General features: G+C 44.7%; 1 protein-coding gene across 3 annotated transcripts in view; it reads right to left on the bottom strand.

Moving 5' to 3' along the window:
• Positions 1 to 20,302, bottom strand: part of LOC141133527 (protein mono-ADP-ribosyltransferase TIPARP-like) — a 105,382-nt gene that overhangs the window by 38,235 nt on the left and 46,845 nt on the right. For all 3 annotated transcript variants that reach the window (XM_073622957.1, XM_073622958.1, XM_073622959.1), the window contains one exon: positions 2,514 to 2,679. In XM_073622957.1, the coding sequence (XP_073479058.1) occupies positions 2,514 to 2,679 (166 nt within the window). The remainder of the gene's footprint in view (positions 1 to 2,513; positions 2,680 to 20,302) is intronic.

Raw genomic sequence — 20,302 nt, forward strand, 5'->3', positions numbered from 1 at the left:
AGCTCATCCCTAGTCCATAGGGTTCAATAATGAGTTGGCCCACCCTTTGCAGCTATAAAAGCTTCAACTCTTCTGGGAAGGCTGTCCATAAGGTTTTGCTTTGTGCACTGGATAAAAACATTTGGTGTAGTGGGGGATTATGGTGTGGGGTTGTTTTTTCAGGGGTTGGGCTTGGCCCCTTAGTTCCAGTGAAAGGAACTCTTAAGACGTCAGCATACCAAGACATTTTTAGACAATTTCATGCTCCCAACTTTGTGTTAACAGTTTGGGGATGACACCTTCCTGTTCCAACATGACTGAGCACCAGTGCACAAACAAGGTCCATAAAGACATGGATAAGCGAATTTGGGGTGGAGGAACTTGACTGGCCTCAACCCGATAGAACACCTTTGGGATGAATTAGAGCGGAGACTGCAAGCCAGGCCTTCTCGTCCAACATCAGTGCCTGACCTCACAAATGTGCTTCTGGAAGAATGGTCAAACATTCCCATAGACACACTCCTAAACCTTGTGGACAGCCTTCCCAGAAGAGTTGAAGCTGTTATAGCTGCAAAGGGTGGGTCAACTCAATATTGAACCCTACAGACTAAGACTGGGATGCCATTAAAGTTCATGTGTGTGTAGAGGCAGGCGTTCCAGTAATTCTGACACTGGCTACTAATCGTTAGTGGGGACCATCAGCTGTCTTTGAGAGCAAGGTCTCTGTGCTGGGAACGCACATTAAGCACAATCTCAGGACAGAAACATCAGCCACCTTGTGGTGTGTGGACATTAAAGCCCGCCCATTTATGCTGCACATGTGTTACACAGGCAGCAACAGGGTAAACTTGGAAACTCATTAATAGAAGGTTTAGAAAAATTGTGGGCCTTTAATTGGGCTGTGATGCCAGAGGCCAGTAGCAGGGACTTCTGATCATGCAGGACTGTAATTGGCTGCAGAGTACTGATGTCATCGGGAGCCTATTGCTACCGGCTTCCCATCATTAAAAGTTGACTGTGAGCTATAGGTGACAGCTTGGTCCCAGTTCTGGGGGTGCTGAGAACAATACAACGATGCATATGAAGCTGGGTAAAGCCCCGTCCTGGGAAGAAGGAGAGATAGTGGCATGGGAGCATGTGAGGGCTAACTGATCACCAATGGAGTGGGAGTTAACATTTTCACTGCTATGACCAACAATAAAGGAGGGGGGGATGGGTTAACACTTTTACTGCCATGACCACCAATACAGAGATGGGCGGTGGGGTTAACACTTTCACTGCCATGGCCACTAATACGGGGAAGGGATGGAGGGTTTAACACTTTAATTGCCATGACCACCATAATAGAGGGATGGGGAGTGGTAACACTGCCACTGGCATGACCACCAAAATGGGGGGGTTAACTTTCCCTGCCATGACCACCAAAGTACAGGTGGTAAAATATTACTGTCTTGACCACGAATACAGGGAGGATGGGGGGGGGTTAACACTTTCACTGTCATGACCGCCAATACAGGGGGGGGTTAACATTTTGACCGCCATGACCACAAATATAGGGGGAATGGGAGGGTTAACTGCCATGACCACCAGTGTGGGGGGAGGCTTAACTTTCACTGCCATTGACTATCAATGCAGGGTGAGTGTGGTTAAATTTCGCTGTCACTGACCACCAATGCAGGAGAGGGATGGGGGGGTGTACCTTTCACTGCCACTGACAACCAATGTGTGGTAATTTTATTAGTACTGACATCAGTGTTGGAGGTTATTATTGTGGCCACTGACACCAATGCAGGGAGTTATTATTACTGTATCCACTGACATCAGTGCTGGGGGTTATTCTACTTCAAGTGATATTAAAGGCTTGTGTTTTTTTTTTAAATAACAAACATGTTATACTCACCTGCTCTGTGTAATGGTTTTGCACAGAGCAGCCCCAATTCTCCTCTTCTCGGGTCCCCCGCAGGCGCTCCTGGCCCCTTCTTGACGAGTGGCCCTATAGCACTGGGGAGCACTCATGTGCGCTCACTCCTGAACGGGCTCTGGGTGTCCATAAGACACACAAAAAGTGGCTCTGCTCCGACCCGCCCAGCCCCCACTCCCTTCTCACTGGCCGCAACTGACGATAGTGGAAGCCAGTGGCACCCACTGCTGTGTCTCAGCCAATTAGAAGGGAGAGACCCGGGAGAGCCACTGCTCTCGTGCACATTGCTGAAAAGAGATGGGTCTTAGATAAGTATTGGTGGGGTCTGGGGTTGATGCTGCACACAGAAGGTATGTAGAATGCATGTAGGTAAAAAAACCTTCAGCCTTTACAACCATTTTCAACTTCTTCAGTGTGATACACTGCAGCAGGTCAAAATTTGGACGTTAATGTACTAAAATGTGCTATTATTGTGTGGCCCTCTAGAAGTGTCGGGGGCCGCACTTGGTGCTCTCTGTAATTTTTCAGTTGACCGCCATTGCTCTAGCATCTTCCAAACACTGAAATAGCAGTTTTGGGTGGACTGACCCTTTTATTTTCCAGTCTCCCTTACCGGACTATATTCCACCCATTTGTTCTCTCCTTCTTCATAGTAATATTTGTAGTCAGTGTGGAACTCGGTGGTGGGACAGGCTGAGGTAGAGAGACGTCGGACACGGTCAAACACTGGGCTATTTTGGATGGACATGGTGGTGAGGTCAATTGGAATATTAGAACCACTGTTAAGAGAAAGAAGATCAGTGTGAGATTAACAAGAGAGCAGATCAGACAAAAATTTTATAAAAGTAAAAATTTAAGTAGATGTGATCCTAATCGTATATGTTATAAAGCTGAAATTTAATCTGCTTTTTTTTGCCTTCCGTGGTTCCATTTCCCTCCCTCAATGAGCTAATGAATTTTTTATTTTAGGCCCATTGATGTCATGTAAAGACATCACTCCAACAAGGACGCAGGCCACAATAAAAAACTTTTTTTAGTTTTCTTCTGTGCCCCTATTCAATGACCCTTACTTTTTGTCCCACTGATGGTGGCCAATAAGTCAGGAAGTGAAGGTAAATCTCCCCAATAGATATGCAAACTGCATTAAAACAAAAATTGCAAGTGGTCTGGCCGTCAGACACCTGGCATCTATCAAAGGAGGATGTAGCTCACGGAAAGGGAGAACAAGGCGCTAACAATATGCTGGGCTGGATGGGTAAAGTGGCCATGCCTTTCTTCCCTTTTAATTGTAGTCCCATCCCACCAGATGACATTGGTGGAATACAAACACTTTAACCTGGGCTGGTAGAATATATATAGCAGTGGGGGAGGGAAGGGGGTAACTGTTCTTTCCTAGAGGAAAAAATAAGGGTATATTTAAAAATGAGTGACTCAAAAGATAAGGCAGCAGCAAAGAGGGCTTCCACAGAGAAGACGGAGAAGTGTGTTAGAGGTCATCCATGTTGTAGGCCACAGGAAGCCTCAAGCCAAACATCAAGGTCAACCTCTCCTTCCCAAGCACAAACTAATGCAAGAGCCAAGTGGTTTTCCCACCACCACACAAAACATCTATGTGGTTGCCTGCCCTAAAGGCAGTACAAAGAAAGGCAGCAAGGAAAACTTAAATAGTAAGAAATCTGAAAGTGGGAAAACCAGTGGGATAAACAAAATTGCTTACAGACAACAGGAAGAGGAGGATGAAGAGGAAGAAAAAAAAGTCATCAGAAGACCAGAGACCTCAATTGCTATGTTGTGCCTTTGTCCCTCTTCTTATAATTGTTCTTTTGTCCCACATTCAGACGTGGCACTTCATTTGCGGCCCTTTAACCCGCCTTGCGGTGCAATACAAAGCGCCAAGTAGCTTCCGCTTGTAGAATCACTACGGGCGGGAGCATTGTTGTTTAAATCTTGAAGTTACTTCCGGGCTTCAGTTGGTTTGCGCCGATCTGTGAGGCTGTGCTATATACCATGATTTGTGAGGCTGTGCTATATACCATGATTTGTGAGGCTGTGCTATATACCATGATCTGTGAGGCTGTGCTATATACCATGATCTGTGAGGCTGTGCTATATACCATGATCTGTGAGGCTGTGCTATATACCATGATCTGTGAGGCTGTGCTATATACCATGATCTGTGAGGCTGTGCTATATACCATGATCTGTGAGGCTGTGCTATATACCATGATCTGAGAGGCTGAGATATATATAATCTGTCCTGTGATGCTGAGATATATAATCTGTCCTGTGATGCTGAGATATATAATCTGTCCTGTGATGCTGGGACTGTATACTCTGTCCTGTGATCTGAGCTGTATACTCCTGACTATGGGTGGAAGCAAGTGGAATACAGGGGATGGAGTGGGTGGATTCTATAAGGGGTGTGGTTTATGAAAAGTGGAAGGGGTCAAAAACGATAGGCGGGGTCTGGCGCCCCCCCATACAAAAACTTCACCAGCCACCACTGATCTTCAGTTTATTCAATTAAGCTTTGACAATAAAACCTGGAAGCTGATTGGTTCCAGAGCTACACCAGATTTTGCACTTTCCGGTTTTAGTAAACAAACCCCTGTGAGTCCCTGCCACTATATAAATGGGTTTAAAAAGGACACAGGACTCCCAACGAGTTAGTTTGAGAAGTGGCAACAGATATTTTGTGAGCAGAGACCATGGTTTTCTCTGGATTTGGTCATTCCGGATCGGTGCTGGAAGCTTGAAGGTTCCAAAGAGAACTAAGTGGGACTGAGCCTTTAGTCCTGTGTCCAGGCTTTGCTAGTTGCCTACAGCCTGTGTGAGTGCACAGGTGGTCAGGATTGTTATAAGCCAGATCTGAGCATAGCTCAGGGCAGTTGCTGCCATTTGGAGACAGACCCTTGTTTCTGTCAGAGACTGAATCCCTGGTGAGGGGGACATCTTGCCCCGAAAAAGACTGGGAAGGTCGGCATGGCTACGCAGGCCTGGGAGACCAAGAGGGGGTCTGGGAGGCTGGGAAAACAATGGTGCTCAACAATTCGGGGGGTGCCAACTAGGGTTGCAGCATCATCCCTTTAATCCAGGACACACATTAATTACACAGGTCCTGTGGCTAAATAAGGTGGTAATTAAACTCACTTGGTGCCTTTTCTGCATTAAATCAGCCTCAGAACCTGTGTAATTCATATGTGTCCCGGATTAAAGGGAAGGCACTCCTGGCTGTACGCCACATGAGTCCCGCACCTGGCCAGCGGAGCTCTCTCTCCTGTGTCCACCGACCGCTCAAAGCTCTGCTCCCCCCAAGGTGTACAGATCCGCTCTTCCCTGCTGTCCTGATCCCTTTCCTCTGCGGCTGGTAGATCGACGAGTCTTCTCCTCCAGCCATGCTCCCCTCCTCCTCCCTCCTCCTAGGCTTCCAATATGATCGCCTGGCGTTTTGGCCAATCGGGAAATGGGTCTCATACCCGCTTCCTGATTGGTCAGGAGGATTAGTGTGAGAATAGCGCATATTCATTCGCTGTTGTCACACAACTGAGTGGGCTCGGAGCGCAGTGCTCTGCGCCCCGAGCCCACCCTTTTTCAAAGCCTATTAGAGCCTCTGGCTCTAATCACGTGCTTCAAAATCCCTCTCCCCCCCATTGAAATCCATGGCCCGCCGTCCCTGTATGCAGATCAAGGGGCCGGATGCATGGATAGGGGGGGCGGCGCCTGTGTGTCCTCTATGGACAGGCTGCCACTGCTGGAGAAATTCCAGAAGTCTCTGGGATAGGGTTGCCACCTCACCCCTTTAAACCCGAACACATATTAATTACACAGGTTCTGTGGCTGAATAAGGTGGTCATTAAACTCACTTAGTGCCTTAAATTACCTGTGTAATTCACTTGTGTTCGGGATTAAAGGAATGAGGTAGCAAACCCGGGCTGAAGTGGGCCGTGCAGCAAGGTACTGCAATTGAGGCTGAGTGAACCTGAAAGCCAGGTGGCTCAGTATGTGTTTGCTGAAGGAAAACCCATTCTTGGGAAGCCTGCTGTTGTAAAAACGTTCTGTTTCCTTTAAATAAAAATAATTGGCTGCCAAGCCTTTAGTCTAAAAAGCCAACTGCTGTGTACTATGAAAACGTATCTACGCCTGAGCTAACCACCCTCATAATCTGTATACTATTGGGTTTGATTTACTAAATGCAAAAAAAATGTGCACTTTGCAAGTGCAGTTGCTCCAGAGCTTAATAAATGAGGTAAAGCTTCACTTTGCAAAGAGTACCCAATCACGTGCAAGGAAAATTAAAAAAAAAAAAAACAGCATTTTTGCTTGCACGTGATTGGATTATGGAAGTCAGCAGAGCTTCCCTCATTTACTAAGCTCTGGAGCAACTGCACTTTGGAAAGGGCACAGTCTATTTGCCTTTAGTGAAACAACCCCTATGTCTTTTGAAGGAAAAAAACGTGCTTGATAGGACTGAACAACGTGTAATTCCTACTCAGGTGATGGTGATGGCAGTTTTGCCACAGACTGCTAGGCTCGTATATTTTTCAACTTATGCCTTCCTTCTCTACACTGCCAATCTTATGCATGCTCACGGGGTGTGCCGAGTGTGTCTCGGCACACCCTAATCATCCCGTGCTGTCTCCCGAGATCTGCCCCGAAATGTTGTATCCAAGCAGTGTGTAGCCCGTGCTGTCTGTTTCACAGACAGCAGATCGTGAGGCGAGAGCCGCTCAGTGTATGAAACTGCCATGTAAGGTTACTGATCGCAGGGAGAGAGACCAGCTGTCAAAACTCAGCGGTGATGTCGGGGGTGGGCAGGACCGAGCAACTATCAAACACCAGCCAGTGGGATAGGGTCTGGGCGGGCCGCTACAATTATGTGGCTCTTCCTCCTTTCTTAACCATTTGCCAACCGCCTCACCAGATATACTGCGGCAGAATGGCACGGGCAGGCAGAGTAACGTATGGACATGTTACTCCCCCCCCCGGTGCCCGAGGCGGTCGGCATAGTTCCAGGAGCGATCCGTCCTGAGGGGGAGGCCACTGATTCATGGCCTCTCCGTCACGATCGCTCCTGGCAAATGTGAATGTACACAGAAGCAGAGGAAGAGATGTCATCTTTCCTCGTGGAGCCTTTTCATTCCGACTTCTGAGGAGAGAAGTAGAAGGGAACAAGAAGACCTGGACAGCCGCACACCGAAATGGATAGATCAATCTTTTTATTCGAAATACAGGATCATGGGGTAAAAAAATAACTGACGCGTTTCGCACTTACACCAAGTGCTTACTCATAGTCTGCACCAACACTACACTGACACTAGCACACATAGGCACATAACCCCCCCCCCCCATCACCCCCCCTGCACCCCCTGTCACAGTGACACCAATAGTAGTTTTTATTTTTTTACTGATTACTGCATTGGTGTCATTTGTGACTGTTATAAGTGTTAGGGCAGTTAGTATTAGGCCCCTTTAGGTCTAGGGTACTCCCCTAACCCCCCTAATAAAGGTTTAACCCCTTGATCACCCCGTCGCCAGTGTCACTAAGCGATCTTTTTTCTGATCGCCGTATTAGTGTCACAGGTGACGCTAGTTAGCCAGGTAGGTATTTAGGTTCGCCGTCAGCGTTTTATAGCGTCAGGTACCCCCATATACTACCTAATAAAGGTTTTAACCCCTTGATTGCCTCCTAGTTAACCCTTTCACCAGTGATCACCGTATAAGTGTTACGGGTAACGCTAACAACCACGCACGCAGCATACACCTCGCTTAGTGGTATAGTGTCTGAACGGATCACTATCTGATCAGATCTATACTAGCGTCCCCAGCAGTTTAGGGTTCCCAAAAACGCAGTGTTAGTGGGATCAGCCCAGATACCTGCCAGCACCTGCGTTTTGCCCCTCCGCCCAGCTCACCCAAGTGCAGTATCATTCGATCACTGTCACTTACAAAACACAACACACATAACTGCAGCGTTTGCAGAGTCAGGCCTGATCCTTGCAATCGCTAACAGTTTTTTTGGTAGCGTTTGAATCAGTCGCTAACAGTCAGGAGCTTTTTTACCTGTGAGTCTCACTACTGTACCAGTAAATTTAGAGCCCAAAATGGCAAATCGAAGGTACAGTAGTGAAGAGGCCTACACGTTTCTGAGCATGACAGATAGTGAAGAGGAAGTCACTTATCTGTCAGATTCAGGCTCAGAATACGATCCTGTAGACGACAACGGCTACATGACAGATAGCTCTGACAACGGAGTTGTGGTCCATGCCAAGGTCAGGCGTACCAGACCCCGATCTTTTTCTGCTGTTGAGGTGCAAGAACCGCAGGGCTCTCATATGGAGCAGAGAAGTACTAGTGTCGCTCATCCTTCTGGTGAACTGGCAAGCACCAGCAGCCTAGTACACCCCGGTCGTAGTCAAACCAGCACTGCAGTATCACGTGGTGACGTGGCGAGTCCCATAAGTGCAGTTCAAGCTGGCGAGGTGGCAAGAACAAGTAGTGTCCCGCTGCCACCAAGAAGAAGACAAACACAGGCCCGTCAAGCCCATAGTGCCCTTCCTGCTGCATTCGCCAATCCTAGTTGGGAACCCACCACTTCTGCAGCACCCGTACTTCCCCCATTCACTGGCCAACCCGGCATTCAGGTGGAAACAGTTGATTTTACGTCACTTGATTTTTATTCGCTGTTTTTCACCGAAGATCTCTATAGATCTATTGTGGACCAAAGTAATTTGTATTCTGGTCAATACATCATCGCTAATCCCCAGTCCTCCCTTGCCAGAGATTGGAAACCAATTATGGTTTCTGAATTTAAGACCTTTCTGGGTCTTTCCCTCAACATGGGCATAAAAAGAGTGAGTTGCGGTCATATTGGTCCACTGACCCAATTCACCATATGCCCGTGTTCTCTGCTTCCATTACCAGGGCACGATACGAGCAGATTTTGCGGTTCATGCATTTCAACAACAATGAACTCTGTCGTCCTCATGGAGACCCTGGATACGATCGGCTCTACAAAATTCGGCCCCTCGTAAACCACTTCAACCAATGTTTTGCAGACTTGTTTACTCCCCATCAAGTTGTCTGCGTTGATGAGTCCCTGATTAAGTTTTCTGGCCGCTTGTCTTTAAAACAGTACCTTTCTAGCAAGTGTGCCAGATACGGGGTCAAGATGTATAAGCTCTGTGACAGGGCCAATGGCTATACATGTAGTTTTATGGTTTATGAGGAAAAAGATAGTCACGTAGAGCCGACAAACTGCCCAGATTACATAGGGAGCGCTGGCATTATTGTGTGGGACTTGGTGTCACCCTTATTTGGAAAGGGGTACCATTTGTATGTGGACAATTTTTACACGAGCGTGCCACTTTTTAGTAACTTGTTTGATCTTCAGATTGGAGCATGTGGCACCGTGCGACCTAATTGCCGGGGCTTTCCCTAGAGGCTTGTAGATTCCCATCTTAGGCTGGGGGAGAGAGCCTGCTTGAAGTGTAATAATTTGCTCGCTGTGAAGTGGAGGGATAATAAGAATGTTTTCGTTCTTGCCTCCCTTCATGCAGACACGATGGTCCAAATTCCTACGGCGACTGGTGTTGTGGAGGAACCCCTCTGTGTCCACGAATATAACCTTAATATGGGAGGGGTGGACCTCAACGACCAGTTGTTGGCACCGTACCTAGATGCCCGTAAGGGCAGACGCTGGTACAAAAAAGTGTCTGTTTATTTATTTCAATTGCTTCAATGCAAATTCTTTGCTGAACGCTTATGTGCTATACAGAGCTTCAGGATAGACTGGATCCTTCCTTAAATTCCAGGAAGAGATCGTCAGAGCCCTTCTGTTTCCAGACGGTGCTCCACCTCACCATCCCCAACCAAATGCAGTAAGCCGGCTGCATGAGAGGCATTTTCCGTATGTCCTCCCGAGTACCCCAACCCAACGAGCCCCCCAAAGAAGATGTTGTGTCTGTAGCAAGTGCGGATATAGGCGTGACACCCGGTATTATTGTCCCTCCTGTCCTGACAATCCTGGTCTTTGCATTGGTAGGGTACAGCACTGCACAGGCTAGGCACACTTTCACAGGGTCTCCCAAGATGCCAGCGCATTTTGGGAGACCCGAACCTGGAACCGGTTACAGTTACAACAGTTAGTTACAAAAAAAAGTGCAAAAAAAAAAAAAAATATATATATATATATATATATATATATAATAAAAAAAACAAAAATAGTTGTTGTTCTATTGTTCTCTCTCTCTATTGTTCTGCTCTTTTTTACTGTATTCTATTCTGCAATGTTTTATTGTTATGTTTTATCATGTGTGCTTTTTGGGTATGTAAATTTTTCATACTTTACTGTTTACTGTGTTTTATTGTTAACCATTTTTTTGTTTTCAGGTACGCCATTCAGCTGCAGCGCGGATTTATTTATCTTGACAGCAACAGCGCTTGCTCCCATGATACATCAAGCCGTGACTCCAGCGCTGTAGGAGGTGATTTCACCACCACAGTTAAAAACAAAATGGTGCATGTATGCCCATCATTAGAAGTGGGTGGATTAAGGGAGCTATTCTAATGGTGGGCATACCCACCGATCAATCTCTTTTTTTTCATGCAGCCCACAGGCTGCATGAAAAAAAAGATTACAATATATACCCAACAAGGACCAGCAACGTACTGGTATGTTGCTGGACTTTGAGTGGTTATACCAGAATGATGCCTGCAGGGTTTAGGTATCATCTTGGTATCATTCTTTTCAGACAGAGGTCAGCTTTCATGTAAAAGCAATCCTAGCAGCTAATTAGCCTCTAGACTGCTTTTACAAGCAGTGGGAGGGAATGTCCCCCCCGCCTCCCACCGTCTTCCATGGTTTTCTCTGGCTCTCCTGTCCCAACAGGGAACCTGAGAATGCAGCCAGCCGCCAGCTGACTATAGAGCTGATCAGAGACCAGAACGGCTCCAATCATCTTTATGGCCTTAGAAACGAGAAGCTATGAGCATTTTATGACTTAGGTTTCGCCGGATGTAAACAGCGCCATAGGGAAATTGGGAAAGCATTTTATCACACCGATCTTGGTGTGGTCAGATGCTTTGAGGGCAGAGGAGAGATCTAGGGTCTAATAGAAAAAAAAAGGAGTACCTGTCACTACCTATTGCTATCATAGGGGATATTTACATTCCCTGAGATAACAATAAAAAAAAAAGCACCCCTGTCCCCCCCCCGCTCTCGCGCAAAGGCGAACGCAAGCGTCGTTCTGGCGTCAAATGTAAACAGCAATTGCACCATGCATGTGAGGTATCACTGCGAAGGTCAGATAGAGGGCAGTAATTTTAGCAGTAGACCTTCTCTGTAAATCTAAACTGGTAACCTGTAAAGTATTTTAAAGGCTTTTAAAAATGTATGTAGTTTGTCGCCACTGCACGTTTGTGCGCAATTTTAAAGCATGTTGTGTTTGGTATCCATGTACTCAGGCTAAGATGATCTTTTTTACTTCATCAAACATTTGGGCAATATAGTGTGTTTTAGTACATTAAAATTAAAAAAAGTGTGTTTTTTCTCAAAAAAATGTGTTTCAAAAATCGCTGCGCAAATACTGTGTGAAAAAAAAAAATGAAACACCCACCATTTTAATCTGTAGGGCCTTTGCTTTAAAAAAAATATATAATGTTTGGGGGTTTAAAGTAATTTTCTTGTAAAAATTTTTTTTTTTTCATGTAAACAAAAAGTGTCAGAAAGGGCTTTGTCTTCAAGTGGTTAGAAGAGTGGGTGATGTGTGACATACAGTGGGGACAGAAAGTATTTTCAGACCCCCTTAAATTTTTCACTCTTTGTTATATTGCAGCCATTTGCTAAAGTCATTTAAGTTCATTTTTTTCCTCATTAGTGTACACACAGCACCCCATATTGACAGAAAAACACAGAATTGTTGACATTTTTGCAGATTTATTAAAAAAGAAAAACTGAAATATCACATGGTCCTAAGTATTCAGACCCTTTGCTGTGACACTCATATATTTAACTCAAGTGCTGTCCATTTCTTCTGATCATCCTTGAGATGGTTCTACACCTTCATTTGAGTCCAGCTGTGTTTGATTATACCGATTGGACTTGATTAGGAAAGCCACACACCTGTCTATATAAGACCTTACAGCTCACAGTGCATGTCAGAGCAAATGAGAATCATGAGGTTAATGGAACTGCCTGAAGAGCTCAGAGACAGAATTGTGGCAAGACACAGATCTGGCCAAGGTTACAAAAAAATTTCTGCTGCACTTAAGGTTCCTTAGAGCACAGTGGCCTCCATAATCCTTAAATGGAAGACATTTGGAATGACCAGAACCCTTCCTAGAGCTGGCCGTCCGGCTAAACTGAGCTATCGGGGGAGAAGAGCCTTGGTGAGAGAGGTAAAGAAGAACCCAAAGATCACTGTGGCTGAGCTCCAGAGATGCAGTCGGGAGATGGGAGAAAGTTGTAGAAAGTCAACCATCACTGCAGCCCTCCACCAGTCGGGGCTTTATGGCAGAGTGGCCCGACCGAAGCCTCTCCTCAGTGCAAGACACATGAAAGCTTGCATGGAGTTTGCGAAAAAAACACCTGAAGGACTCCAAGATGATGAGAAATAAGATTCTCTGGTCTGATGAGACCAAGATAGAACTTTTTGGCCTTAATTCTAAGCGGTATGTGTGGAGAAAACCAGGCACTGCTCATCACCTGTCTATTCAGTCCCATCCGTGAAGCATGGTGGTGGCAGCATCATGCTGCGGGGGTGTTTTTCAGCTGCAGGGACAGGATGACTGGTTGCAATCGAGCGAAAGATGAATGCGGCCAAGTACAGGGATATCCTGGACGAAAACCTTCTCCAGAGTGCTCAGGACCTTAGACTGGGCCAAAGGTTTACCTTCCAACAAGACAATGACCCTAAGCACACAGCTAAAATAACGAAGGAGTGGCTTCACAACAACTCCGTGACTGTTCTTGAATGGCCCAGCCAGCGCCTTGACTTAAACCCAATTGAGCATCTCTGGAGAGACCTAAAAATGGCTGTCCACCAACGTTTACCATCCAACCTGACAGAACTGGAGAGGATCTGCAAGGAGGAATGGCAGAGGATCCACAAATCCAGGTGTGAAAAACTTGTTGCATCTTTCCCAAAAAGACTCATGGCTGTATTAGATCAAAATGGGGCTTCTACTAAATACTGAGGAAAGGGTCTGAATACTTAGGACCATGTGATATTTCAGTTTTTCTTTTTTAATAAATCTGCAAAAATGTCAACAATTCTGTGTTTTTCTGACAATATGGGGTGCTGTGTGTACATTAATGAGGAAAAAAATGAACGTAAATGATTTTAGTAAATGGCTGCAATATAACAGAGTGAAAAATTTGAGGGGGTCTGAATACTTTCCGTCCCCACTGTAAGCTTCTAAATGCTGTGCATAAAATGCCAGGACAGTTCAACCCCCCCCCCCCCCCAAATGACCCCATTTTGGAAAGTAGACACCCCAAGCTATTTGCTGAGAGGCATGTCGAGTCCATGAAATATTTTATATTGTGACACAAGTTGCAAAGACAAATTTTTTTTTTTTTTTTGCACAAAGTTGTCACTAAATGATATATTGCTCAAACATGCCATGGGAATATGTGAAATTACACCCCAAAATACATTCTGTTGCTTCTCCTGAGTACGGGGATACCACATGTGTTAGACTTTTTGGCAGCCTAGCCGCGTACGGGGCCCCCGAAAACCAAGCACCGCCTTCAGGCTTTCTAAGGGTGTAAATTTTTGATTTCACTCCTCACTACCTATTACAGTTTCGGAGGCCATAGAATGCCCAGATGGCACAACCCCCCCCCCCCCAAATGACCCCATTTTGGAAAGTAGACACCCAAAGCTATTTGCCGAGAGGTATGGTGAGTATTTTGCAGATCTCGCTTTTTGTCACAAAGTTTTGAAAATTGAAAAATGAAAAAAAAAAAGAGAGCTGCAAAATACTCACCATGCCTCTCGGCAAATAGCTTGGGGTGTCTACTTTCCAAAATGGGGTCATTTGGAGGGGGGTGTGCTATCTTGGCATTTTATGGCCTTCAAAACTGTGATAGGTAGTTTTGAATTAAAAAATTTATGCCCTTAGAAATCCTCAAGCCGATGATTGGATTTCGGGGCCCCGTACGCAGCTAGGCTACCAAAAAGTCTCACACATGTGGTATCCCCGTACTCAGGAGAAGCAGCAGAATGTATTTTGGGGTATAATTCCACATATGCCCATAGCATGTTTGAGCAATATATCATTTAGTGACAACTTTGTGTAAAAAAAAAAAAAAGTTGGTCATTTTCCCGCAACTTGTGTCAAAATATAAAATATTCTATGGACTCAACATGCCTCTCAGCAAATAGCTTGGGGTGTCTACTTTCCAAAATAAGGTCATTTGGGGGGTTTTGTGCCATCTTGGTATTTTATGGCCTTCAAAACTGTGATAGGTAGTGAGGAGTGAAATCAAACATTTACTCCCTTAGAAATCCTGAAGGCGGTGCTTGGTTTTTGGGGTCCTGTACATGGCTAGGCTCCCAAAAAGTCTCACACATGTGGTATCCCCGTACTCAGGAGAATCAGCAGAATGTATTTTGGGGTGCAATTCCACACATAACCATGCCATGTGTGAGCAATATAAAGATTAACAAAGGGATCCGCGCTTAGGATATGTGTGACTGCTGCCTCCCTATAAAAAAAGTCCCACCTAGGTGAAACCCAATCAAAGTGTAAAAACGCAAAAAGGGAAATGGCGCTGTACTAATAAAAAAAAAATATGTGTATGTAACTATTGATGGTGTGTGTACCACCAAATAAACATATATATGTATAACCATATACATAAGGTGTACAAACAAAGTTCTACCTAGCACGTGAAAAAGTGGTGTGTGCTTGAAATATAATATGTGCAAAGGGTAAAGGATAAAAAAGTATAATAAATATAAAATATATATGTGAAGGTGTATGTAAAGAGATGCAGTCAATAAATAAATAGCATCAGCTGATGTGAATAATACCTGTCAATCAACACTGGTATAAGATACAAACATATAAGCTAAATGAGCTGCTGTGGATAATATCCAATAAATTGTTCCCCTTTTATGTGTGAGCAATATATCATTTAGTGACAACTTTTTGTAAAATGTTTTTTTTTTTTTTTTTGTCATTATTCAATCACTTGGGACAAAAAATATACAATATCCAATGGGCTCAACATGCCTCTCAGCAATTTCCTTGGTGTGTCTACTTTCCAAAATGGGGTCATTTGGGGGGGGGTGGGGGGTGGGGGGGGTTGTACTGCCCTGCCATTTTAGCACCTCAAGAAATTACATAGGCAGTCATAAACTTAAAGCTATGTAAATTCCAGAAAATGTACCATAGTTTGTAGACGCTATAACTTTTGCGCAAACCAATAAATATACACTTATTGACTTTTTTTTACCAAAGACATGTGGCTGAATACATTTTGGCCTAAATGTATGACTAAAATTGAGTTTATTGGATTTTTCTTATGACAAAAAGTAGAAAATATCATTTTTTTTTCAAAATTTTCATTTTTTTTCCATTTATATCGCAAAAAATAAAAATCGCAGAGGCAATCAAATACCAAATACAATACAAAGCTTTGTTTGTGGGAAAAAAAGGTCGCAAATTTCGTTTGGGTACAGCATTGCATGACCGCGCAATTACCAGTTAAAGCGACTCAGTGCCAAATTGTAAAAAGTGCTCTGGTCAGGAAGGGGGTAAATCCTTCCGGGGCTGAAGTGGTTAAGCAGTCCAATCATTGGCTGGTGTTGATAGCTGCTTGGTCCCGCCCACCCCTGACATTGACTTGTGACAGCTGCTCTTTCTCCCAGTAAGCAGTTACTTTAAATGACAGTGTCACACACTGAGTGGCTCTTGCAAGCCTCACTATCTGCTGCATGTGAAACTCCCCCTCTCTCCTGTCAGTGCCAATCAATGCTGCCTTCCTGTCAGTGCCAATCAATGCTGCCTTCCTATCAGTGCCAATCAATGCTGCCTTCCTATCAGTGCCAATCAATGCTGCCTTCCTATCAATGCCAACCAATGCTGCCTATCAGTGCTGCCTATCCGTGCCAATCAGTGCTGCCTATCAGTGCTTCCTATCAGCGCCGAACAGAGCTGCCTATCAGTGCCTATCAATGCTGCCAATCAGTGGCAACCAATGCTGCCTATCAGTGCCAAATAGTGCTGCCTATCAATGCCAACCAATGCTGCCTATCAGTGCTGTCTATCCATGCCAATCAGTGCTGCCTATCAGTGCCAACCAATGCTGCCTATCAGCGCCAACCAGTGCTTCCTATCAGCGCCAACCAGTGCTTCCTATCAGCGCCAATCAGTGCTGCCTATCAGTGCCTATCAATGCTGCCAATCAGTGCCAACCAATGCTGCCTATCAATGCCAATCAATGCTGCCAATTAGTGCTGCCAATCAGTGCCAACCAATGCTGCCTATCAGTCCCAATCAGTGTTCCCAATCAGTGCTACCTATAAATGCCCATCAGTACTGTTAGTGCCCATCAGTGTTGCCTATCAGTGCCAATCAGTGCTGCCTATCAGTGCTGACAATCAGAGACATCAGTACTGCTAATCAGTGCACTGAGTGCAGGGATGGGGAGGTGAACTGAGCAGCCAGGCACATTGTCCATGGGGGGGGGGGGCAACGGCCTGGTGGGACACAACTGAAATCTGTTGATGTTTATTAATTCCACTTGCCGATCTTTAGTATATTAGGTAATCACCACACTACTATTTACAATAAACTACTGGAGCTAAAGTAAAAAAGTGTCAGCGAAAGGCCTTCCGCTAAGCACTGTTACGTGTTCCCACACCACGAAAGAAAAAAGTGCAGCGCTAACTTACTCTCAAATTTCCCACAATACCGGTCTCTGTGATACACAACTTCACATATAATACACATCAAACTGAAAACAAGACATAACAAATAAAACCTAGCAGGGATGGTGGAAACCCCCTACAGATAATTGCAATACAAATTAACTTCAAGTGCAACAACTTTTTAGTTGGGGGGGTTCACATCATTATAGCACTTTGGAATTTTTATTTTTTAGATTGTTACACTTCATTCTATATGTTTTAGTTACTATTATGATGTGAATTATTGCACTTGAAGTTAATTTTCCACCGCCCTTGTTAAGTCCATGCACTGATTTTGGATGAGAAGGCCTGGCTCGCAGTCTCCATTCTAATTCATCTCAAGAGTGTTCTAACCGGTTGAGGCCAGTCAAGTTCCTCCACCCCAAACTTGCTCATCCTTGCTTTGTGCACTGGTCCAAATCATTTGGTGGAGGGGGGATTATGGCGTGGGGTTGTTTTTCAGGGGTTGGCCTTGGCCCCTTAGTGAAGGGAACTCTTAAGGCGTCAGCATACCAAGACATTTTGGACAACTTCATGCTCCCAACTTTGTGGAAACAGTTTGGGGATGGCCCCTTCTTGTTCCAAAATGACTGCGCACCAGTGCACAAAGCAAGGTCCATAAAGACATGGATGAGTGAGTTTGGGGTGGAGGAACTTGACTGTACTTCAGAGTCCTGACCTCAACCTGATAGAACACCTTTGGGATGAATTATGGCGCGTACAAAAGACCGGACTCTCCGTCAGAATAGACTCCGACGGTCTTTCCAGTGGAGTTCCAACGGAGTTCCGCTGAAACGGACTTGCCTACACACAATCACACCAAAGTCCGTTTGTTTAGAACGCGATGACTTACGACGGGACTAGAAAAAGGAAGTTCAATAGCCAGTAGCCAATAGCTGCCCGTGCGTCGTTATACAGACAAGCGGTTTTCCTGATAGGAACTGACTCCGTCGGAAAAATTTGAAACATGTTCTATTTCTAGGTCCGTCAGAATTTTCGAAAGAAAAGGTCCAATGAAGCCCACACACGATCGCAATGTCCGACGGAATGGTTCCGTCTGACCTTTTCTGCCGGAAAGTCTGGTCGTGTGTACGCGGCATTAGAGTGGAGACTGCGAGCCAAGCCTTCTCGTCCAACATCAGTGCCTGACCTCACAAATGCACTTCTGGAAGAACGGTCAAACATTCCCATAGACACACTCCTAAACCTTGTGGACAGACTTCCCAGAAGAGTTGAAGCTGTTATAGCTACAAAGGGTGGGCCAACTCAATAAATATTGATCCCTACGGACTAAGACTGGGATGCCAGTCTTGTGTGTAAAGGCAGGCGTCCCGATACTTTTGAAAATATAGTGTATATTGGTTTGAGCCAAAGTTATAGCGCCTACAAACTATAATATATATATATATACACATTGAAATTTACTCAGTTATAGACGCTATACTGTAATGGTGAGACTGTGATAGTGTGTCAGGCAATCTGGCGCTAACGAACACTGGCTGGGAAGGTTGACTAAGGCTCGATTCACACCTATGCATGTTGCTTTTGAGCGTTTTTGGAGGGTTTTTTTTCATGCTTGCCGCGTTTTTGAGCCGCGTTTTTGCCGCGTTTTAGCGGCGTTTTTGCCGCGTTTTTGCCGCGATTTGCGTTTTGCGTTTTTTTTTTTTTTTTTTTTTTTTCATTTTTTTTACAGTCTTACAAAAAAATTACAAAAAATAAAAAAAAAAAAAAAAAAAAAAAAAAAAAAACGGCAAAAACGCACCAAAAACGCACCAAAAACGCATCAAAAACGCTGCAAAAAAGGTGCACTTGCGTTTTTGATGCTTGTCCATTGAAAACCATTACATGCAAAACGCTGCATTTTGCATGAGAAAAAGTCCCCGACCCTTTCCAAAAACGCGGAGATACAAAAAAGCATTGATGTGAACATGTTCCATAGGAACCCATGTTAAAAAATTCCCGTGCATTTCTGCAAAATGCAAAATGCATCAAAAAACGCGCTAGTGTGAATGGGGCCTAAGGCTCTATTCACACTAATGCCTTTTTTGATACATTTTGCAGAAATGCAGGGAAATTTTTTAACATGGGTTCCTATGTAACATGTTCACATCAATGAATTTTTGTGCCTCTGCGTTTTAGGAAAGGGACTGGGACTTTTTTTCCCGCAAAATGCAGCATTTTGCATGTAAGGCTCGATTCACATCTATGCATGTTGCTTTTGAGTGTTTCTGCAGTACTTTTTGCAGTGCTTGCTGTGTTTTTGAACATGCGTTTTTGCTGCGTTTTGCGTTTTTATTTTTTTTTACAGTGTTTTTTTTTACACTGTGGTTTCTTAGCAGCCAGCTGTATACAGTGTAAAAAAAAAATAAAAAAACACGCAAATGCGGGTCCATTGAATTCTATTACATGCAAAACGCTGCATTTTGCATGAAAAAAAGTCCCCGGCCCTTTGCAAAAACGCAGAGGCACAAAAATGCATTGATGTGAATGTGTTCCATAGGAACCCATGTTAAAAAATTTCCACGCATTTTTGCAAAATGCATCAAAAAACGCATTAGTGTGAATCGAGCCTTATAGACGTCAACGGACCCGCATCCAAAACGCAAGTATCGCGCTTTTACTGTGATTTTGCCGCAATCTGCATTTTCTTTTTTTTTTAATTTTTTTACACTGACCGCTGACAGCTGATGACTCATCGGTTGTTAAGGACGCGGCAACCGGCTTCCCGGCCCCCACCTTAGCAACCAGCTATATACAGTGATAAAAAAACGCAAATTGCGACAAAATCGCTGTAAAGACGCGTGTCCAAAAACGCGCCAAGAACCGCAAAAAGTTCTGCAGAAACGCTCAAAAGCAACATGCATAGATGTGAATCGAGCCTAACTGATACTGAGGTCGCTAATGACACTAACATAGTGATAATACTGTAGGGGCAATCAAGCAGTTAACTGTGTGATTAATAATGTGTAATGTGTGCTGCTTTCACTTTCGGATCTGGCTGTTTTTAGTCCCTGCTTTTCAGGGAGAAGAGACAGCCAGATCGCTGCTTCTATGTACACAGAGGGGTTGATTTACTAAAAACGGAGAGTGCAAAATCTGGTGCAGCTGTGCATGGTAGCCAATCAGCTTCCGTTTTTTTTTGTCAGCGCTTAATTGAACGGAGGTGAGGTTAGAAGCTGATTGGTTTCTATGCACAGCTGCACCAGATTTTGCACTTTCCAGTTTTAGTAAATCAATCCCACAGTTCTGTGTTTTTGTAAACACAGAATTCTATGAGTGATTGGACACAGCTAATCGGCAGGTTTCAGCCAAATTCATTGGCTGAAATCTGCTGCCAAACTCATGCTGTGTCCAATCACACCACGGGGTCGGCAGGGGGCGCCTGCATTCATGCATGCGACAAAAACGGAAGAAGGCCGGTCACGTACATGATTGTGCCTGTCAGGGCCGCTGGTAAGGCCGAAGGGTCTGGTTTGGTCTAGGG

The sequence above is a fragment of the Aquarana catesbeiana genome, linkage group LG03, assembly GCF_042186555.1.
Source record: "Aquarana catesbeiana isolate 2022-GZ linkage group LG03, ASM4218655v1, whole genome shotgun sequence".
In the NCBI taxonomy this organism is placed as follows: Eukaryota; Metazoa; Chordata; class Amphibia; order Anura; family Ranidae; genus Aquarana; species Aquarana catesbeiana.